The sequence below is a fragment of the Leopardus geoffroyi genome, chromosome D4, assembly GCF_018350155.1.
Source record: "Leopardus geoffroyi isolate Oge1 chromosome D4, O.geoffroyi_Oge1_pat1.0, whole genome shotgun sequence".
In the NCBI taxonomy this organism is placed as follows: Eukaryota; Metazoa; Chordata; class Mammalia; order Carnivora; family Felidae; genus Leopardus; species Leopardus geoffroyi.
The window spans coordinates 93176342-93195944 of NC_059342.1; the positions used below are offsets into that span (position 1 = coordinate 93176342).

The following is a 19603-nucleotide window of genomic DNA, read 5'->3' on the forward strand; positions in this document are numbered from 1 at the left end:
ACGCTTCCTGCAAAAATCTCCGTGTGTGGGGACCTCTGGCCCGAGGAGCGTTGTCCCATGTTGACGTTGAACCGGCCCCGGGGCAGTGTGGCGGCAGGCGGTCGCCGTGGGTCCGCGGCCACCTCCCGGTGCTCCCGGCCCGGCCCCGAGGGCTGGCGCTCCCGCTCACCGGCCCAGCTCTGCGGAGGCTCCAGTCCTTCTGTACAAGGCTCCGGAACGCACATCTGGAAACCGTGCTAGAGGCTTGGTTTTCTTCACATGGGTTTGTTTTTTCAGTCTGAGGGTTTATACCCGGTTATTGACGGCGACGCCGCGATCCTGACCTGTTTGCTCCTAAGTTAAAGCTGGTGACGCACCGCTCGTCTCGAAGCCCTGCAGGGGTAGCACACCGTCGCCTAGGATCGGGGTGCGGACGGCAGGCTCCGCCTGAAATGCGAGGCCAGGGCAGCGGGACCTCCCGCAAGGGTGGGCGGGTCCTGGAGCCCGCCGAGTCGGAGCGGGCGCTGGCTGGCACGGCCCACTCGGAGCTCTGCTCCTCACCTGGCCTGGAAACGGATTCACTGAGTGAGATGGTCCCTGCTTGCCACGCTGTTAAATTTGATTTTGTTTACTTAAAACCTAACGGCTTCGGTGAAAGCGTAAGGTGTAAACAGCTCCCAAGTGTGATGGGCCTGGAAGCCCGGGGTCTCCAGGGCTCGAGGGGAGGATGTTGGTGTGCTCCAGATCTCCGTGCTCCCGCCAGTGCTGAGTCCGCACAGCTCAGGGGTCGCGGGCCCCTGGCGTGCAGGCTCTTCCCGCGGCCTCTCTCGGTGCTGTGACTCTGCATCTCCCTGGTCACAGGAAAGCAGAGTGTATTTTCACGTCTTTGCTGGGTATTTCGGTTTTCCTCTCATAAGATGCCTGTTCATGTTTTTGCCTGTTTTTCTGCTGGGTTGTTTGCCTCTTTCTAATTAATTCCCGGCAGGTGAATTTCTGAGAGGTGACACACAGACGAGGACAAGTGTCCCATCCTGTGGCTTTTCACTGTCTGGTGTCCTGATCCACACAAGTTCCTCAGGTTCATGTGGCCTAGTTGCCGTGGTTCTCATCAGAGCTACCAGGACTTTAGGAAGGTATTTTGCAAATGAACTTGTGAAGCCTGTGTCCTGGGCGTTTGCGTTTGGGTCCTTGTGCACCTGGAGCCGGCGTTCCTGGCCGCGTGCGAGGGAGCAGCCCGGTCCCCGTTCCCTGCAGGAGCTTGAGGACCCGGAGCCCTTCGGAGCGCACCGTACCCCCTTTCCCCGGCATCCTGCCTCTGCCCGATGCAGCTGCGATGCAGCCGCGATGGGCCCTCCTGGCCTCTCGGTCCACGTGGGAGGCAGAGTAATGGCCTCCTCTCCAGACCCTGGGGCTGTGCTTGCTGGGTGGCAAGGGGGTGAAAGGGATAAGGCAGCCGACCTTGAGATGGGAGGCGACCCGGGTTGTCCTGTGAGCCCCGTGTGCTCACGGGTCCTCAGAGGTGCGAGAGGGAGGCGGGAGAGAGAGATGCGGCAGCAGCGGAAGGGCTTTGACGGTGGAGGAAGGGGCCAGGCAGCGGACCCTCCCTCCCCGGGGGCCTCCTGGAAGGAGTGGGCGTCACGCAGGGAGACCGGCCTCGTGGCTCCGACATACGGAACTGTGAAGGTGGGGCGCTCGCGTCCGCAGCCACTGCGGCGACAGGAGGGAGCACCCCGTCCACCTGTCCGTCTCTGCGGCACCTTGCCCCCGGTCGCTTCCTGTGACCTGGTCACAAGTCTTGATATTTGGGAGAGCAGGTGCCCCCGCCAAGAGTGGCTTGCGTACTTTTGTGCGACGCCACCTACGTGCCCCCAAAACCGCTCTCAGAAATTTGTAGTCTTAAACGCATTTGCTAAAAATTAAGAAAGAGCGGGGGCGACTCTTGGTCTTGGGGTCGTGAGTTCGAGCCCCACGTTGGGGGTAGAGATGGCTTAAGGAAGTAGATAAACTTTGAAAACGTTAAGAAAGATGGAAAACCGGCGAAACGAGCTTTGGGCGGGGAGGCTAAAATAATAGTAAAAGGGGGAAGGGAGAGACGCGTGTCAGAAGTGGACACCGCCGAAAGGGAAGACGACACAGGAGGGCCGGCCGGTGACAGCACGGCGGCGTGCCGGAACGCGAGGAGAAGCCCGAGAACAGGAAGCTGCGGTCGGCTTGTCCCCGCTGAGTGCACGTGCCGCAGGCCAGCCGAAGCCGAGAAGCCAACCTGGCGGCGGCGCGGGACGGTAAGCACCGTGCCTGGTGGGTCAGGAGTGCACACGTGCCCACGTCGGGGGGCGACTCACACGAAGCGTAAGAGACACTACGGGAAAGTACTCGGCGGCCATCGGTCCGTGTTCACGACACGTTTTGCAGTGAGAACTCGTGCCATTTGGCAACACCTGGCGAGACCTCCGGCAAACCCCACGCTTAGCGGTTGGGACGCTGGAAGGATCCCCGTCTGGGTCGGGGGGGAGGCCAGGTGGCCTTGGGCCCCAGGGACCAGCCAAGGGCTCACCGCACACCTGAGCCGTGGCAACAGCGGAAGGACCGAGGAGGTGTGACGCGTGGAGACCGGAAGCGCGTCACCAGCGGCGTCCGGAAGGAGGAGCTCGCGCACCAGCACTCGCCTTCAGCCCGGAAGGAGGAAGGGAGCCCGCGGGAGGGAGGGAGGAGAAACGGCCTCTGGCGGCCGCCTCTCCCCTGCTCTGCGCCCTGGAGCTCCGGGGCTCGCCATAGGTTGCTTGTTCTGAGTTGCACGCGTCCGCCGTTCCCAAATAAAGTCGTCTTGCGGGTATAAGAACTGGCTGTTTTTTAAGAAGAGGTCAGTAAAAGGTAAAAACCCAAATGATCGTTATTTGCAGAAATGAGAAAGTCCTCCCAGAAACGCAGGGAGGAGCAGATGACAGGTCCTGGAGCCCAGAGAGGGGGCTGGAGGACAAGCCGATGGGGAAGTGTTTTGAGCGGAAGGGCCGGGGTGGGGTGGGGGGGGGGGTGGTGAGGGAAGCACGCGGCCGCGGGGTGTGGCCAGGACACAGCTGGGGAGACCCCAGGTCACCCAGGTGGGTTCCTGGCCAGGTGAGTCCACGGGTGGAGCACAGCCCCGGGCACAAGTCTCTGGAGATGGTGTGTGGCTCCGTCAGCTGACTCCTGGGTTTGGATTTGGGGACCAAGGACAAAGGTGCCTGTGCTGTTGTCCTGTTTTTCAGGCTTGGAGAGGGGCTTTGAGACGCCCAGTGCCTCCCGAGCATCTCAGCACCAGCTCTCAAGGAGGCACCAAGGGAAGGGGTTCCCCTCGGAAGGCCCCCCTCCCCGCCCCGGGCCACCTCAGAGCCCCAGGTGGGTGAGGAGCGTCCCAGGACCCCCTCTGTCCTGAAGGGCCGGGACCCTGAGATAGGACAGAATGGGGGCTGTGGCAGATGCCCAGTTGTGGGCTCTGGACGTGGGACGGGGCCACAGGGAGGTGGCCTGGGCGAGCAGTCCTCCCGGCACAGCCCCGGACGGACCCCAGAAGCACAGGGCCAGTGGCTGTGAGGACCCGGGAGCCAGGCACTCTGCAGACCTCCTGGGAAGCCCCTCTGAGGAGCCCCTCCGAGAAGGGGTCCACTTGTGGAGCCGGGGGACCCCAGGAGCCTGCCTGTGTGGCCGAGAGGCCGTGCCCACTGCCCCCTTGAGGCAGGGGCCCCTGCAGAGCGCCCTGGGCGGGGGTGGCCCCTCCCCCGAAGACCCCGGGCCCTGGGCCAGGCTGGACGGTCAGGCCACACCTGATGGTGGCATTCACCGCCAGCTCAGTGCTCTGCAACCAGGGCAAGGCAGAGGGTCCAGAGACACCGTGGGTGCCCGTGGAAGACGCCCGCAGGGCCCGGCCTGGCCCGGCTCCGTCGGTGGACGGTCCTGGGCTAGCGGCCCCGCTCTGGGTGTCCCCGGGCTCCTGCTAACGTCACTGGCGGGTGAAGGTGGTCCTGGCCGGCCGGCTGCCCCTGGGGGCTGGGAATGCCGGGGTTGCCCAGTCCCAGCCCCAGGTAGGCGGGCCGCCATCCCGGACTTGGAGCGCCCCCCGCGGGTAGTTGTGTTGGCTCGGGAAGAAGACAGGAGGCGCGTCCGCTGGTGTCTGAGGACCCCTATTGGGAAGCCTGCCCCCAGTGTCTTGGTGCCGTCCCCGCCACCTGTGCCGGTGACCCCAGACTTGCAGGCCCCGAGCCCCTCCCGGTCCTGGTGGCGGAGAGCGTCCTTTCCCCCTCCGCTCTCTCAGGGAGCCGGGCAGTGGGTTCCAGGAGGGGGGGCTGGGTCTCCTGTGGCCGGATGCTGGTATGGGAGGGGATGCCAGCCAGCAGGGCCCCGTGAACCGCCGACACCGCTGGCACGGATCCGGGGCCCACGGTGTGCCGGCCCGGACTGTCCAGGGCCCCGGGCGACCCCCACCCAGTCCACAGTGCCCGCCCTCCCGGCCCTGCCGCACACCGAGGGCTTGGGGGCCACCGGGCCGGCGCATCCCAGGCAAGCGGGGCGCCGGGGTACGAACTGGTGTGGGGGTCACAGCCCTCCCTCGGGCAGGCCCCTCTGCCCGCCGCCGCCATCCGGAGGCCGTGCTGACCCCTCCCCTTCACCCGGCTTCGTGGGGTGCTCTCCGTGAACAGGAAGGACACAAACCTGGAGGCCCCTGTGCTGGCGCACACCCCCTGGGGCGGCCCCGCCCCCTGAAGGGGACCCCAACACCCGCCGGGCCGCTCGCCAGGGAGCCCTCGCCCCGGCCGTGCTTCCCAGCGGCCAGTACCCACGGGCCGGCCCAACGCCTCCTGGTCTTGGCTCAGGCCGGCGGCCCTTCCTCGGGGCGGGGGCTTCCCCGAGGGGTCCCGGTGGGGTGGGGTGGGGTGCGACCGGGTGGGTGGGGCCGCGGAGGAAATGGCTTATACACGACCCTCACGTTTGCAGAAAGCATCCATTTAATAGAAGGTTCCAGCACTGAACGTGCAACACCTGTTACAGTCACAAAGGAACCCGGGCGGCTTGTCACCAACGGCCACCACCCAGGCTCCTTCCCTTGCTGAGGAGAAAACCCGGGCCAGCATCCCGCGGTGAATTGTGCTTCCATCGGGCGCTAATGGGTGTAGAACCCTGTGCCAACGCACCGCCCCTGCCCAACGCCCAGCACCCAGGGGCCGGGGTGCGACGGGTCACGTAAAACCAGAGGGGAAGGACGTCTTCTTTTTCGTCACCAAGGCCTTGGTTGCAGGAACTCTCAGGTGTCCCCGGGCCCCTGCGGGGGTCTTGCCCGGCCCCTCCACATCCCCCGAGCACGCCCAGCCTCCGGAGGGTCTCCCGGCCAAGCTGGACGCTTGCAACTTTCTTGTGTTTACGGCTTCCCTCTCGCGCCCACCGCACGGGGCTGGAGAGTTCACTGGCTGGGAGACCCCCGGGGCCAGACCCTCACCACCGTGTGGCCGAGGCCAGCTGGGACCCACAACACGCGAGCCGCGGGCAAGCCCCGTGAGCGGGCCTTTGGTACGTGGCCGTGAAAACACGGCTCCCGCGTGAGCCGTGTGCGCGAGTGTCGGGCTCAGCTTCTTCCCCTTCCCACGCACCCCGGCCTCAGCCCACGGCGCGGCCAGGGCGGCGGGACCCCTCCCCACGCAGCCGGGCCCCGTCACGAGTTGCGGTACATGTGGGGACGCGGATCGGATGGGTCTGTAAAAACAGGTTAAAAAAGGCCTCGCCGCCAGCTCCTCCCGGCACGCGGAGGCACGGTCCTCCCTCACGGCCGTGGGAGGACTCCTCGAGGGCCGGGCCGGTGTGGCAGGGACCCCGCGCTCCATGCAGCGCGATGCATGCCGACGTGGGGACGGGGCGTGGGCCGGCTCAGAGCTGCGTCTCATCCCGCGTCTCCGGGTGCCACGAGGCCAGCTTGTTGCCGACGCTGCTCTCCCGGCCCTGGGGGCTGCTGGCCACGTGGGCCAGGGGGTCGGAGCGGATGAGATACCTGCCGGGGAGGGGGAGAGCCCTGGGTGCCAGCCTCCGCCCCCGCCCCCCGCCCCCGCCGGGCGCCCGTGGAGGGACGCGGGACCTACACGATGTCGTTGGGCTCCAGCCGGGTGTCGGGCGGGGGGTTGATGAGGACGTAGGACAGCGTGTTCTGCTGGTCGTTCATCTGGTCTGCAAAGACACAGGCCCCGTGCGGGTCACCGCCGGCCACCGTCCCGGTCCGCTCCGCCGGGCCCGGCCACGGAGTCTTCCCGGCCCGTCCGGGCTTGCTGCCGGGGTCAGCCGCGAGGGGCCGGCGGCGACCCGCGTGGGGCCGGTCACGGAGGTGGCGGCCCTGAGCAGAGGCACGGAGCACACCTGCGGCCCCCTGCACGAACGCGCACGCGCCTTGACACCTGACCCCGTCCCCCTCCCCCCTCCCCGCGCCAGGCAGGCCGCCCACACGCCCGGCTCAGTTCTGCGCTTTGGACGCGCGTCCTTTTCCCCACAACCTGCTCTGCCGCGTCAGCCCGCGGAGCCCCGGGGGTGCAGGGACGGCCCGGTCTCCGGCTCACGCGTGGCCGTGGGGACGCAGCCCGCGGTGGGGAGAGTGGGCTCTGGAGAAACAGCGGTCCCGCCACAGATGGCCCCTGGCCGCATGCAGGGCTGGGGGCGGGCACGTCCCGGCAGAGGCCCCGTGTCCCCGGACGGAGAAACGAATGGTTCTTGGCCTCTGTTTACCCCTGTGGTGAGGTCTAAAGGCACCTCCCGACCCAGAGCAGGCGTTAAGGGGATTGGCCACTGGGGCGGGGAGCCGCGTCTCGGCCCTGGACCCAGAAGTTCTGAGCGGAGCGGAGCGGAGTCTGACCCCTGCAGCCAGAGGTCGAGTGTGGCAGCTTTGTGGGGGGGGTGGGCGGGGGCCCAGGCTGGGACTGGGGGGGCCAATGGACATGCACAGCCAGCCGTGTCCACCCTGGAACGGGACAGCCTGCCCAGCCTGTCCCTCCCACCGCTGGAGGACGAGTTGCTCTGCCTGGTGACCACGCCCGTGTCGGGGGCCCTCTGGTGGAAGCTGCCAGCCGCGAGCAGGGTGGCTCGGTCGGTGCACCTCGCAGCCCGGGCCCGGCAGGCGCCTCCCTCCCCAGTGGGCCTCACGGGGCGTGCAGGGGAGGGGAGGGGTGCAGGGGAGGCCCTCCGATCCCAGGTGCCAGCGGGCTGGCCGTGCCGAGGCACACCGGGTCGGGACACGGTAAGGGGAGAGGTCGGCGTGGGGGCCGGGCAGCCGGCTGGTTCCACCCCTCGGTGGCCGAGCAGCCACTGCCGGGCGCCTGTCTTCTCTTGCTGGGGGGCCCGTGGGGCCCTCCCCACTCGGCCTGGGCCCCTGCTGCCCCCCCTGGGTGGATGCAATTAACAGAGCCTGGGACTGCCCCGGCCAGGCCTGGTGGTGTGCTTCGGGGTTCGGGGGGGGGGGGGGGCGCAGGCTGAGCGGGGGGGTGGGCAGGGGTGCGGCTCCAGCTTCAGTCCCAGGGGCTGGGGGGTGGTCAGTCGCTGACCCTGGTTTCCCCGGGACAGGACAGGTCAGTTCCACCGTGACCACTGTGCTGGGTGGCGGGGGGGGGGGGGGGAGGGTGGCTGACGGTGGCTCTTCTGGCAAATGAGCAAAGGCAGAGTCACCTTTCCTACCCCATCCTCGCACCCCCTTCCCCCCAGCCCTGCAGGCCAGGTCCTTCCACTCCCGTCCCCAACCTGGGCCTGTGACTCCCGGCCCCGTCCCCTGGGGTCCGCACCTCACCGAGCCTGCACCCACCCTCCAGGGCAGGCAGTGAGCAGGGGTGAGGCATACACTTGTACCAGCAGTTAGTGATGGTGCCCTCCCTGGGGGCGGGGACCACCCTGCAGCCCCGGCTAACGTGGTTCCCTCTGCTCCGGTGTTACGTACGTCCTGCCGCAGGCACCTCTCAGCGACCATACGCAGGGGCCTCTGTAAACACCACCAAGTTCTGGGGACCCTGCAGGTGAGCCCGCCCCTGCCTGGGAGCCTCGGGGGGAAGCAAGGCTGCAGCCGGGCACCGTTCGTGGAAGCTGCCGGACTGGGATCTGTGCCGACCCCGTGGGCCCTCTGTGACCACCATCACGGGTGTCAGGTTCAGGGAAAAGGGCGCGAACCCAGGAGATGCCAGCGACTCGCCAGCACGGGCCCAGCTGGGCCGGCCCCCGACGGGGCTGTGGACCACGAGGTTCTCTCCTGGGCCTGGGTGTGTCCCCTCCGGGGTGAGCCCTGTATGGAGGGGCCGCCCCAAGGCGCCTGGGCACACGGGCTCTGAGGCTTCCCTAGGGCTGCGCGGAGCTCCGGGGGGGGGGGGGGGGAAGGAAGGGGTTCTGGCAGCGGGGCCGGTGGCCCAGACTCTGCTCTGACTTCTGTTGGGGTCCCAGGGCTGATCTGGGGGGCTGCGGGGTGACCTCTTGGAGGAAACCAGAGCCCTTGGATGAGAAATGGAGCATGCACAGGCTTTGTCCCAACTGGAAAGGGAGCTCCCTCCTGAAGCCCCTGCTGGGGTGTGGGCGTCAACTGTCCACCTGGCCCAGGGCGGCCCAGCTGCTGGCCCGGGGCTCAGCAGGCCCCGCCACGTTTGGAGGTGGGACCCAGGCTGGGAACCGTCTGTCCGGATGCTTCCCCAGAGCAGGGTGGGCTCAGGGCCGCGGGGCATCTGGGGCCAGCTGAGGGCCGGCAGCCACCAGTGTGCGAGGACAGACGCGGACAGCAGACCTCACTGAACTCGCGGTCAGTAGGGGGGAGCCCAAGGGCTGCTCAGTGACCGCCAGGGGCCACGCAAATCACGAGCCTTCCTGGGGTCAGTCCGTCCTCCGCAGACAGAGGAGGAGGGGGCTGTCAAGGTCCCCGCCACGGGCTGCTCTGGGAGCACGTGAGCCCGCGCCTGCAGGGACCCTGTCCTATCTCCTGTCCTGTCCACCTGCCTGGCTGGGGCGGACACTAGGCTGCCCCCTGGTGCGGCAGCCGGAGCAGAATTACCTTGCAAATATCCCAGGTTTACCCGATTCATGACATCACTGGCTGTTAAATTTGCTACATCCTCTACGGAACACACAGGAAGAGGGACAGACAGAAACAGAGAGAGAGAGAGGTCAGCAAGCAGCGGGCGGCGGCCGCACAGCGGGGGAGGGCAGGCAGCAGCACCCGGGGGCGTCTACACGGGCACCGGCCAGCCCGCCGCCCGGGAAGCGAGGTGGGTCCCTTCTCTGCCAAGCTCTGGGGGTCAGCGGGCTGGAATCTGCGAGTGTGGGTACTGGCCGTGGGGCCCGACGCACACGGAGTGCCCTGCCCAGAGCCTTGGCATCAGGGCCCCGGAAAAGGGGTGGCAGCACCCGACCAGGCAGGGACCCCGGGAGAGACGAGGGTGACCCGTGCAGGTTCCGTGTAGCGGGGGAGCGGGGCTGGTGGGGCTGGCGGGGGTTGCCAGACTCTGGCCTCTGATCCCTCTTGGAGGGGGTTCTAGGGTCCCGTCCCGGGCAACATGGCACGAAGCAGGGTGGGGAGAGCGGGCGCCCGCTGGGACGCACAGTCCCCAGGGCGGAACCGGCGCAGGCCGTGGGCGCAGACAGGCAGCGGCGGGAGCGGCGCCCCCTCAGCCCCACCGCCAGGCAGCCGCTGCAGAGAGGCGGTGAGCAAGGTCTGCTCTCCTCCGGGCCCGCCCGTGGTCAAGGTCGTGAGCTTTTCCCCAAGAGAATCTCCAGAGAGAAGGGGGCTGCCGGCAAAGACTTAACGCCTGGGGCGGCGTTGCCAGCGGGGCGGGCAGGCGGCCGTGGCGTCCGCTGTGGTCGACGGAGGGCGTCCCGGCACCGGGCCATCCGTCCAGCTGCCCCCTGACGCGCCCCCTACGCTCTGGCTGCTGGGAAGGCGCCGGAGGGGCGGCCCGGGGTCCCCCTGTTCTCCACGAGAGCACAGCGCACCCCCGCGTGTCTGATCCCAGAGGCGGCTGGTCTGCCCGCCAGCGAGGACCCTGCCCTTGGCTTTGGGGAGCCCCGCCCCGCCCCACCGCTTCCGGTCCTGCGTGCCGGGGCCGTCCGCTCCGGTCCCTTGTTTACCCCTGGGGGGGCCCGAGGCCCCAGAGCCGCAAGGGGGCGCCCTCCTCGCGCCAGAGGGGCTCCTCCGACGGGCCCCGCGGTCCACCCCGTGCTGCCCCGGGCCCGGTGGCGGGCGGGTGGCCGGGCCCTTACCGTAGCCGGTGGTGGGCAGTCCCAGGTGCTTCATGCGGTTCTTGACCAGCTCGGAGAGCTCCTGCCGCTCGGAGCGCCGGTACAGGCTGAGCCGCTGCTGGCTGGCCCACTCGGCGGCCGCCGCCTTCCCCGCGGGCTTGGGGCCCTTGCGGCTCAGCCTCCGGGCCCAGGGCAGGCTCTTGCGCCGCAGCAGGGGGTGCTCCGCGGGGTCCCCGCCGACCGAGTGCCGGCCGTGGGTGCCGCCGCCTCCCGCCCTCGCGCCCCAGGGCCCCCGCGCGTCCTGCGTGTCCGGGCCGTCCTCCACACTCACCGAGATCTGGGACTGGCCGAGGCAGGAGGGTGAGGGCCGGGACGGGGACGGGGAGGTGCGCCCCCCCTCCCCTGCCCCGCGCCGGGGGGACCCCAGGGCCCAGGCCCTCCTCCTGAGCCCCAGACCGCCAGCCCGGCCAGCCTCCGGGTCTGCCCGAGTTTGCCGGGTGGAAGAGGGCAACGCCCTCAAGCTCTCCGGGCCCTTGTGTCCTTGGCTCCCCACCGGGCCCTGCGCTACCCCTCTTGTACCTTTGTCTCCCCCATCTTGGAGGGCGGGGGAGAGCAGGGACGCGGGAGGGGTGCGGGGTGCAGGCGGCACCCCGGAAGGGGCTGGGGGTGTGGAGGTTGGGCCAGACCGTCAGGGAGGGGGCCACAGCAGGACACGGAGATGGCACACAGGGCTGGAGGAGCCTGGGCTTCCCACCCCCGGCCTCAGTTTCCCCTCGTGTAAGGGAGGGGTGATCCCGTGCGCCCTGAGCTGCGCCACGGCCCACGCATCCCGGGGACTCACTCCCTGGCCGGGCCCTGGCCCAGAGCCCAGGGCCCTGTGCCCCTCCGGACTCGGGGCGGTGGGGGTGGGGGCTTCAGGCGGGACGGTGCACACGTCAGCACGCCTTGACGTGAAGTCTGAGGGGCCGCTCACCTGGGCTCTGAGGTCATGTGGCTGCAAAGGAAACGGGGGGCAGTCTGGGTGCCCGTGGGCGCTTCTGCCCCTGCCCCCCGCCCCAGCACTGCCTGAGCCCCCTGGGGGCTGGGACCAGCACGCCGGGCCACCCTCCTTCTACGGCCTCCCCTGCCCCACTCTGCCGCACCCGGGGGCCACCGCCACCCGACCACGCGCAGGGCCACGTGCCCTGGACCCTGGAAGGGCCTGACAGCAGAGGCCCGGATCCCCAGAAGTGAACGCGGGAGGGGCACGCATCCACAGCCCGGGGGCTGCTGTATGGGAGCCCCCCGCATCGGGAGCACCCCCGGCCCCGAACCTCCGAGCTGGAGAAGACGTGGCACTCGGTCCTGTAGATGCCGATGGGGATCTCGGCGCTGGAGGAGCACAGCTTCTGGAAGAGGCGGCCGTACGTGCGGATCCACAGGTCCTCCTCCGTGATTTTCATCTAGAGCGAGCGGTGGTCTGAGCGGGGAGCCCGCCGCGGGGCCCCCAAGAATGGCGCGCCCGCCCGCCCAGCCCATGACGCACGGCGCAGAGGTAGCCGGAGCCTGGCGTGGTGTCGAGGCCCAGCAGCAGCCTGGTGATGGAGATCATGTAGTCCTTCACGAAGGACTGGCCGGACAGGGAGGCCGCAGTGAGGCCGGGCACCCCGGGGGCCGCCGGGCGCCCTCAGCCTCCCGCGGGGAAGCCCCTCCTGGCCGCCACAGTCCAGCTGGTCAAAAGGGATCAGAAGGCCAGAGGCTGCCCGGAGCGGAGCCCAGGGTGGCGCCCTTCCGGGAGGAGAGGACTCGGACGGGACCCAGGGAGGGACGCCCGGGACCGGGACGCTGGCGGGAGGTGGAGAGAAGGCTCCCGGCCGGGCGTCCTGGGGCCTCCCTGCCTCCCGCCCCCGCTGACCTGATAGAGCAGCGTGTCCAACATGCTGATGCTGAAGACACGGCCCGCGGCGAAGGGCAGGCGGAACATGAAGGCCAGGTTGGAACCGTTTTCGCGTTCCCTCTGCAGGAAAGGGGCACTCAGGGGCGCAGGGCAGGTGGCCGGGCGCACGGGAGCGCAGCCGTGCGTGCCGCAGCGGGCGGCGGACCTCAGGCCTCGGCGCCAGCTACGTGTCCCCCCTCCCCGCCGGCGCACTCGAGGCCAGAGCCTGGGAGCAGGGATGCGGGTCTCGCTTGGGTCTCGCTGCCTAGAGTTCCAACTAATGTGAGTCATTTTGTCATCAAGCTGGTGGTTTTAAGTGAAGTCGGACGGGCCGGTGGAGCGTGGGCTCCACACGTGGAAACCACGGAGACGCCTGCCTCCCGTTCTCTGTGGCGTCCACGGGGACTTTCCTGTGGCTGCGAGGCCCGTCTCGTTTCTAGAAGCTGACCGCCTCCCTCAGCTTGCGCTCCTCCCTTCGCCCCCACAACCAGCAGCGCGTCCGCCAACCCCTGACCCGCCCCTCCCTCCCGTAAGGTCCCCGGTGAGGACCCTAGGCCCACTCGGCCCACACGGGACCATCTCCCGTCTAGGAGGCCCCTTGGTCTCCCCCGCACCCTGGCCAGGCCCTGGCAAGTAGGATGTGGGCGCATTCGGGGCCATTATCCCTGGCGGCCGAGCTCCATCTGCGACCGACGGCCGGACAGGCCCCCCTCCTTCCCACGGGGACAGACTTGCTTCAAAGGCAGAAGTCAGGCAAGGGACCCAGAGGGCGAGGGCGTCGGGTGCGGGCCGCCAGGAAGCCGGTTCTGGCGGTGGCGCCCTGTCCGGTGGACTGAGCCGCGTCTGCGTTCAGGCTCCCGGGGCGCGTCACAAGGGCGAGCGGCCGTTACAGATGTCATGTCCCTTCACCCCGAGCGGCACCGGTGAGGCTCGGAGAGCGCGGAGGGCGCAGGGGAGGCACGGCGCTACGGCGCCTTTAACGGGACTCGGAGAAGCAGCCGCCCGTCAGGTGCCCGCCTGGGTCCCCTTTATAAACACCTTCAACGGTCCTTGAAGCGGAAGACACGCCCACTTTCGTAAAAGTAAGTCGCCGTCAGCGCTTCAAGGAAATGCTCGGCTGCTCCTGTGAGGGGACGTCGCTGCCGGACCGTCCGTCTGAGCCGTCAGGAGCCCGCGTGCCTGGCGTCCAGACGAGGCCTCCGCGGCCTCCAGGCCCGGCACTCGCGGGGGAGGGCGGGGCGTGGGCTCTGAGGGTGGGTGGGGGGTGGGTGGGGTCCCAGAGCTCTGCCAGTGCCGCGGGACCTCAGGCCACATCGGCCAGGAACAGCGGATCCGCTTTTCAAGGCACCTCCCGGGGTCACATGCCCGGGCGTGCTCACTCCAGGCCCAGACCGCGGAGCCACGCCACGGGCTCGCCATCCTGGGCTGGGCAGGCTGGCCCTGCCCCCGGAGGCCACGCCGTACAGCAAGGAGGGGCGGCTGCTGGGGTCACCACGGGAGGAGAGGGAGGCAGGGGCGCCGGGTGCACGTCTGCCGGAGCCCGATCCCGTGCCGGTCAGTCACCCCGGCCGTGCTCGGTCAGGCTGCCGTTCCCGGAGCTGGGAAGGCCGCTCCGGCCTTTGGACACGGATTCCCGGCACGCTGGTCCTGCTGAGACCAGCGTCCGCCTTCCGGTCGTTCTGGGGGATGGAGACTCGGCCCACAGGCCGCTGCACGGGCTCCGAGCGGCCCCGGGCACCGGGCAGGGCGCGGTCCAGGGAGGGCCCAGGCAGGATGGGCGCCCGAGCGCCCAGGGCTGCTACGCCCGGGCAGGAGCTCCGCTGCCTCCTTCTCCTGCCCGCCTCGCGCTCGCCCCTCTGACACGTGGGGTGGCCTCGCGGTCCACGATCCGCGTGGGTTCGGGGGGAAGCTCCTCCCTTGTCTGGTGTGGACGGCGGCTCCGGGCCCGCAGGAAGGGCCCACTGCTCCCGGCCTCGTCCACGGCGGTGCCGTCCCGGGCTCCCTGGTCTTGCCTGTGTGGTGCCTCCAGCGGCCGGGGCGGGGGGCCACAGCACCAGGGCCGAGCCGCCTGTGCCCTAGCCAGGGCCCGTGTCCCCGGTGGCTGGTCCCTGGGCCCAGAACGTCACGCCGACGCCGGCTGATGCCCTTCCTGGAGCCCCGAGGAGCGAAAGGTGGAGTCCGCTGGCCACCGCCGTGCTGTGTGGCCTGAGACGGGGTCCTCCCCTCTCTGAGACCGGCCATGTTTCCGGTTTGAGCACAGCGTCGGGGGCGCAGGAAACGGGCAGGCTGTGCCCCCCGTGTCGGTATTTACGGACACGACGGGCAGCCTCGGCCCCAGCCCCGGACCCTGCCTGCAGAGGTACGACTGTCCGCTTCTGGCCAATGACCCTGAAGGCTCCCGACAACACGGTCAGGAGCCTCGAGGCCCCTCACCCACTCTCTCTGGGCTCCGAACCCTGACAGCAGGTCGAGCGGGGGGGGCGGGGGGTCAGGTCGGGGCCCGTTACCTTTTCCAACTTGGAAAGAGCCAGAGAGTAGCTGTCCTTCGCGCGGAACTGCATGAACCGCATGTTGGAAGGGTGGGTGAGCTCCGTGGTGATGCTTAGGCTGGGGAAGAGCCTGGGGGGAGGAGGGGGCTCAGGGAGGGGTCCCCCGGTCACAGAGGCAGCAACGGGACGGGCTCCCCGACGGCTGGGGGGCTGGCTCAGGACCCGGCTCGGCCCCGCCACACCCGCCTGGGGTGGGAGCCCCCTGCCCCTCACCGGAACATGGTCTGCACGTTGACGATGGTCTTGGCGTCGGCCATGTAGTCCTCCTCCGCGCTCATGGTGCTCTCCTTGTCCACCACCACCAGGTTGTCCGCGTAGATGATGCCACACTGCAGCAGGCTGTCCAGGCTGCAGGGGGCGGTGGGGAGAGGCCACGTGGGGGGGGGGGGGTCCCTCAGGGCCAGGTCGGGAATCCCGGGAGCTCCCTTTGGGTGCCCTCCTTCCCCCTCCACGGGCGGTGGTCTTCAACCGCCTGGGCCCCCCACCACCGGGTAGGAGGAGACTCTGGAGGAGGGAGGGGGAGGGGCTTCTGCTAAGAAATGGGCGCCCCCACCCCCACCCCTCGGGCTCTGGGCTCCGCAGGGAGGCGGCGCCTTACTTGTCCACGGAGCCCTCCATGTAGTAGACCATGGGGAAGCAGCATATGGCCTCCAGGAAGTGGTGGTCGGGCCTGTGGGGGGAGCAGGTCCTGGGGCTGCCGTCCTGCTGGGCCGCGTGCCCCCCGTGCCCTGCCTGGCCCTGCCTGGGGGTCCCCCAGGGCCGCAGCACATCAGACGACGGGGCTGCTCTTTATTTCACCCAAGGGGAAACCGCGGGCCGAGGGCGGGTCCTGCCCAGGTCAGACCCTGAGCTCTGGGGGCACGGGGGGGGGGGGGGCCGGGGCCGGGGCGAGGCCTCCCGGGGACTCCACGAGGGAGGGAGGTCAGGTGCTACCAAGGACCGGAGGGCCTGGGGACAGGGCAGGGGAGGAGCGGGGCATCCGCGGGTGGGGAGCACAGGTGCGCGTGGGGGGGGGGGGGCGGGAGCGGGCCGGGCCCCACTTGTTGTCCAGCAGCAGCACGATGGGATTGAGCTCCTTGCGCGACCGGTAGTAGGCGCGCAGCGGCACGATGAAGTTGTACAGCCCGTTGCCCGCCGTCTCCGCAGAGACGATGATCAGCTTGTTCTTGAAGCCGTAGGCCTTGGCGTCCTCGTAGCTGTTGTGTTTGCAGCCCTGCCGGGGGGGGGGGGGGCGTGGGGGGGGAGGGGGGCGGGCCCAGCGTTAGCCCCGCAGATAGAGCCGCCGGCCCCCCGGTCACCGTGCCCGCGAGCACCGGTTCACCTGGAACCAGAGGGCCAGCTGCGGGGACACGGGGAGGGTCCTCAGGATGGAGGACCGCGGCCTGGGGGCTTCTCTTCGGCTGCCCCCCCCCCCCCCGCCATGGGTGAGCAGACCACGGGGCCTGCGGTTGGCGGCAAGTGTGGGAGCCCCCTCAGCTCCGCCACCCCTTGACCCCGCGTCTGCACACAGGGGCCGCTGCGGCGACGCCGGGCTCCCCCGGGGACCCCTCACCGGATGGCCGACAGCCACCGGCCTCATCCTGTCACGGCCCGTCTGCCCCTCCCGGCTGCCGTGAGACTGTCCCCGCGGCAGAGCGCGAGCTGGAGCCAGGGAGGGGGGCGGTCACGTCAGGGAAGGGAGGGAGGTGTTGTGGGGATCCGGCCCTTAGCAGAAACGAGATCTGGGCTGTGTGCACGTAAGTGTGTGAGCGTGTACATACGGGTAGTGCGCGTGCGCGCGCATATGTGTGTACAAGGGTGTGTGTACTGTAGCGAGAGGGAACCGAGATTATGTGAGGGATCCCCCTGCCCTCAGGGGACATGCTGGGGTGAGGGGAGGGGGCTCCACCCACCCTCGGGGACATGCAGGGGTGTGGGGAGGGGTCTCCACCTGCCCTCGGGGACACGCAGGGGTGTGGCGAGGGGGCTCCACCCACCCTTGGGAATACACAGGTAGGGGGAGGGGGTTCCACCCGCCCTCGGGGACACGCAGGGATGTGGGGAGGGGGCTCCACCCGCCCTCAGGGGACACGCAGGGGTGAGGGGAGGGGTCTCCACCTGCCCTCGGGGACACGCAGTGGTGTGGGGAGGGGTCTCCACCTGCCCTCGGGGACACGCAGTGGTGTGGGGAGGGGTCTCCACCTGCCCTCGGGGACACGCAGTGGTGTGGGGAGGGGGCTCCACCCGCCCTCGGGGACATGCAGGGGTGTGGGGAGGGGGCTCCACCCGCCCTCGGGGCACTCAGGGGTGAGGGGAGGGGGCTCCACCCGCCCTCGGGGACACGCAGGGGTGAGGGGAGGGGTCTCCACCTGCCCTCGGGGACACGCAGGGGTGTGGCAAGGGGGCTCCACCCACCCTTGGGGATACACAGGTGGGGGGAGGGGGTTCCACCTGCCCTCGGGGACACACAGTGGTGTGGGGAGGGGTCTCCACCTGCCCTCGGGGACACGCAGGGGTGAGGGGAGGGGGCTCCACCCCCTTGGGGACACGCAGGGGTGTGGGGAGGGGGCTCCACCCCCTTGGGGACACAGGGGTGTGGCGATGGGGCTCCACCCGCCCTTGGGGACACACAGGTGTGGGGAGGGGGTTCCACCTGCCCTCGGGGACACGCAGGGGTGTGGGGAGGGGGCTCCACCCCCTCGGGGACACGCAGGGGTGTGGCGAGGGGTTTCCCCCGCCCTTGGGGACACACAGGTGTGGGGAGGGGGTTCCACCCACCCTCGCGGACATGCAGGGGTGTGGGGAGGGGGCTCCACCTGCCCTCGGGGACACGCAGTGGTGTGGGGAGGGGTCTCCACCTGCCCTTGGGGACACGCAGGGGTGAGGGGAGGGGGCTCCACCCGCCCTCGGGGACATGCAGGGGTGTGGGGAGGAGGCTCCACCCCCTCGGGGACACGCAGGGGTGTGGCGAGGGGGTTCCCCCGCCCTTGGGGACACACAGGTGTGGGGAAGGGGTTCCACCCGCCCTCGGGGACACGCAGGGGTGTGGGGAGGGGGCTCCACCCACCCTCGGGGACACTCAGGGGTGAGGGGAGGGGGCTCCACCCGCCCTCGGGGACACTCAGGGGTGAGAGGAGGGGGCTCCACCCACCCTTGGGGACACACGGGTGAGGGGAGGGGACTCCACCCCCTTGGGGACACAGGGGTGTGGCGATGGGGCTCCACCCCCTCGGGGACACGCAGGGGTGTGGCGAGGGGTTTCCCCCGCCCTTGGGGACACACAGGTGTGGGGAGGGGGTTCCACCCGACCTCGGGGACACTCAGGGGTGAGGGGAGGGGGCTCCACCTGCCCTCGGGGACATGCAGGGGTGAGGGGAGGGGGCTCCACCCGCCCTCGGGGACATGCAGGGGTGAGGGGAGGGGCTCCACCCGCCCTCGGGGCACTCAGGGGTGAGGGGAGGGGGCTCCACCCGCCCTCGGGGACATGCAGGGGTGTGGGGAGGGGGCTCCACCCACCCTCGGGGACACTCAGGGGTGAGGGGAGGGGGCTCCACCCACCCTTGGGGACACACAGGTGTGGGGAGGGGTCTCCACCCGCCCTCGGGGACACGCAGGGGTGAGGGGAGGGGGCTCCACCCGCCCTCGGGGACACACGGGTGAGGGGAGGGGGCTCCACCCCCTTGGGGACACAGGGGTGTGGCGATGGGGCTCCACCCGCCCTTGGGGACACACAGGTGTGGGGAGGGGGTTCCACCTGCCCTCGGGGACACGCAGGGATGTGGGGAGGGGGCTCCACCCACCCTCGGGGACATGCAGGGGTGTGGGGAGGGGGCTCCACCCCCTTGGGGACACAGAGGTGTGGCGATGGGGCTCCACCCGCCCTTGGGGACACACAGATGTGGGGAGGGGGCTCCACCTGCCCTCGGGGACACGCAGGGGTGTGGGGAGGGGGCTCCACCTGCCCTCGGGGACACACAGGTGTGGGGAGGGGGTTCCACCTGCCCTCGGGGACACGCAGGGGTGTGGCGATGGGGCTCCACCCGCCCTAGGGGACACACAGGTGTGGGGAGGGGGTTCCACCTGCCCTCGGGGACACGCAGGGGTGTGGGGAGGGGGCTCCACCTGCCCTCGGGGACACGCAGGGGTGAGGGGAGGGGGCTCCACCTGCCCTCAGGTGGTGGGGAAAATCACTCCTCCAAAGCGGAAGCACGTTTACCGAGGGCGAGACCCGGGGAGTCTGGGCAAAGGGCCAGGAGTGCCCTCTTGGTTTGGCAGTTTTTCCGTAGGTTTGTGACTACGTCACACAGTGTGGCGGGAGGTGACCCACCTTGTCCAGCCGCAGGCAGCAGAAAGGGGCCTTCACAGGCAGAAGGTGGCACAGGGTGGGCGAGCTGCCGATGTAGGGCGAGTTGGGGGGGTAGCCCTTCACGTACCTGGGGGAGGACAGGAGCCCTCAGCACGGACCCCGGCCACCGGCCACCCGCAAGAGGTGGTCCTGAGCCCGCCCCCCACGGGACCTCCCAGCCCTCCGCCCGGGGCCCAGCGCATGGCAGGGCCTCGTCCCAGGCGGCCACACGGAGGCGCCAAACCCCGCGGACCTGTCCGTGCCCCTGGCCTGCGTGTGGGAGCATAGCTGTGACAGGGCACGGTCCTTTCCCTGGGGGTCCGAGGCCAGGAGCCACGCAGCACGCACATGGACGCAAGTAGGAGTTACACCAGGCCCAGAAACCACGGGTAAAGCCCTGAGGGGCTCTGATGGCCGGTCCTCCCTCCCCGAAGCCCCCAGCACCCTAGCGAGCGAGCGGGCAGACGCCGGCCCCCGGCCCCTCTCCGCTGGCTGCGCAGCGCCGGGCCAGTCTCCCCAGCAGCGCCCGGCTCACACCCCCCGGGGGCAGCCACCCGGCCACGGCCAGCCCCCAGCAGTGCCGGGGAGGGAGGGCCTCAGAGGCCAGCCCCACCCCTGCCCCACGGT

At 69.8% G+C, this 19603-nt stretch overlaps 1 protein-coding gene across 13 annotated transcripts in view; it reads right to left on the reverse strand.

Annotated features, from left to right (window-relative positions):
* Window positions 1–4935: 4935 nt before the first annotated feature.
* The window catches only part of KCNT1 (potassium sodium-activated channel subfamily T member 1), a 51852-nt gene continuing 37184 nt past the window's right edge, over window positions 4936–19603 (reverse strand). For 5 of the 13 annotated variants that reach the window (XM_045467897.1, XM_045467900.1, XM_045467893.1 and 2 more), the window contains 13 exons: window positions 18959–19064; window positions 15693–15865; window positions 15251–15322; window positions 14866–15000; window positions 14611–14722; window positions 12083–12184; window positions 11714–11797; window positions 11502–11630; window positions 11162–11182; window positions 10210–10531; window positions 9005–9067; window positions 6081–6165; window positions 5583–5992 (listed from right to left, as the gene is read on the reverse strand). In XM_045467897.1, the coding sequence (XP_045323853.1) occupies window positions 5872–5992; window positions 6081–6165; window positions 9005–9067; window positions 10210–10531; window positions 11162–11182; window positions 11502–11630; window positions 11714–11797; window positions 12083–12184; window positions 14611–14722; window positions 14866–15000; window positions 15251–15322; window positions 15693–15865; window positions 18959–19064 (1525 nt within the window). In that variant the 3' untranslated portion in view covers window positions 5583–5871. Of the gene's footprint in view, window positions 5993–6080; window positions 6166–9004; window positions 9068–10209; window positions 10532–11161; window positions 11183–11501; window positions 11631–11713; window positions 11798–12082; window positions 12185–14610; window positions 14723–14865; window positions 15001–15250; window positions 15323–15692; window positions 15866–18958; window positions 19065–19603 lie in introns of those variants that run through there. The other 8 variants (XM_045467892.1, XM_045467887.1, XM_045467888.1 and 5 more) reach the window with 4 other exon arrangements.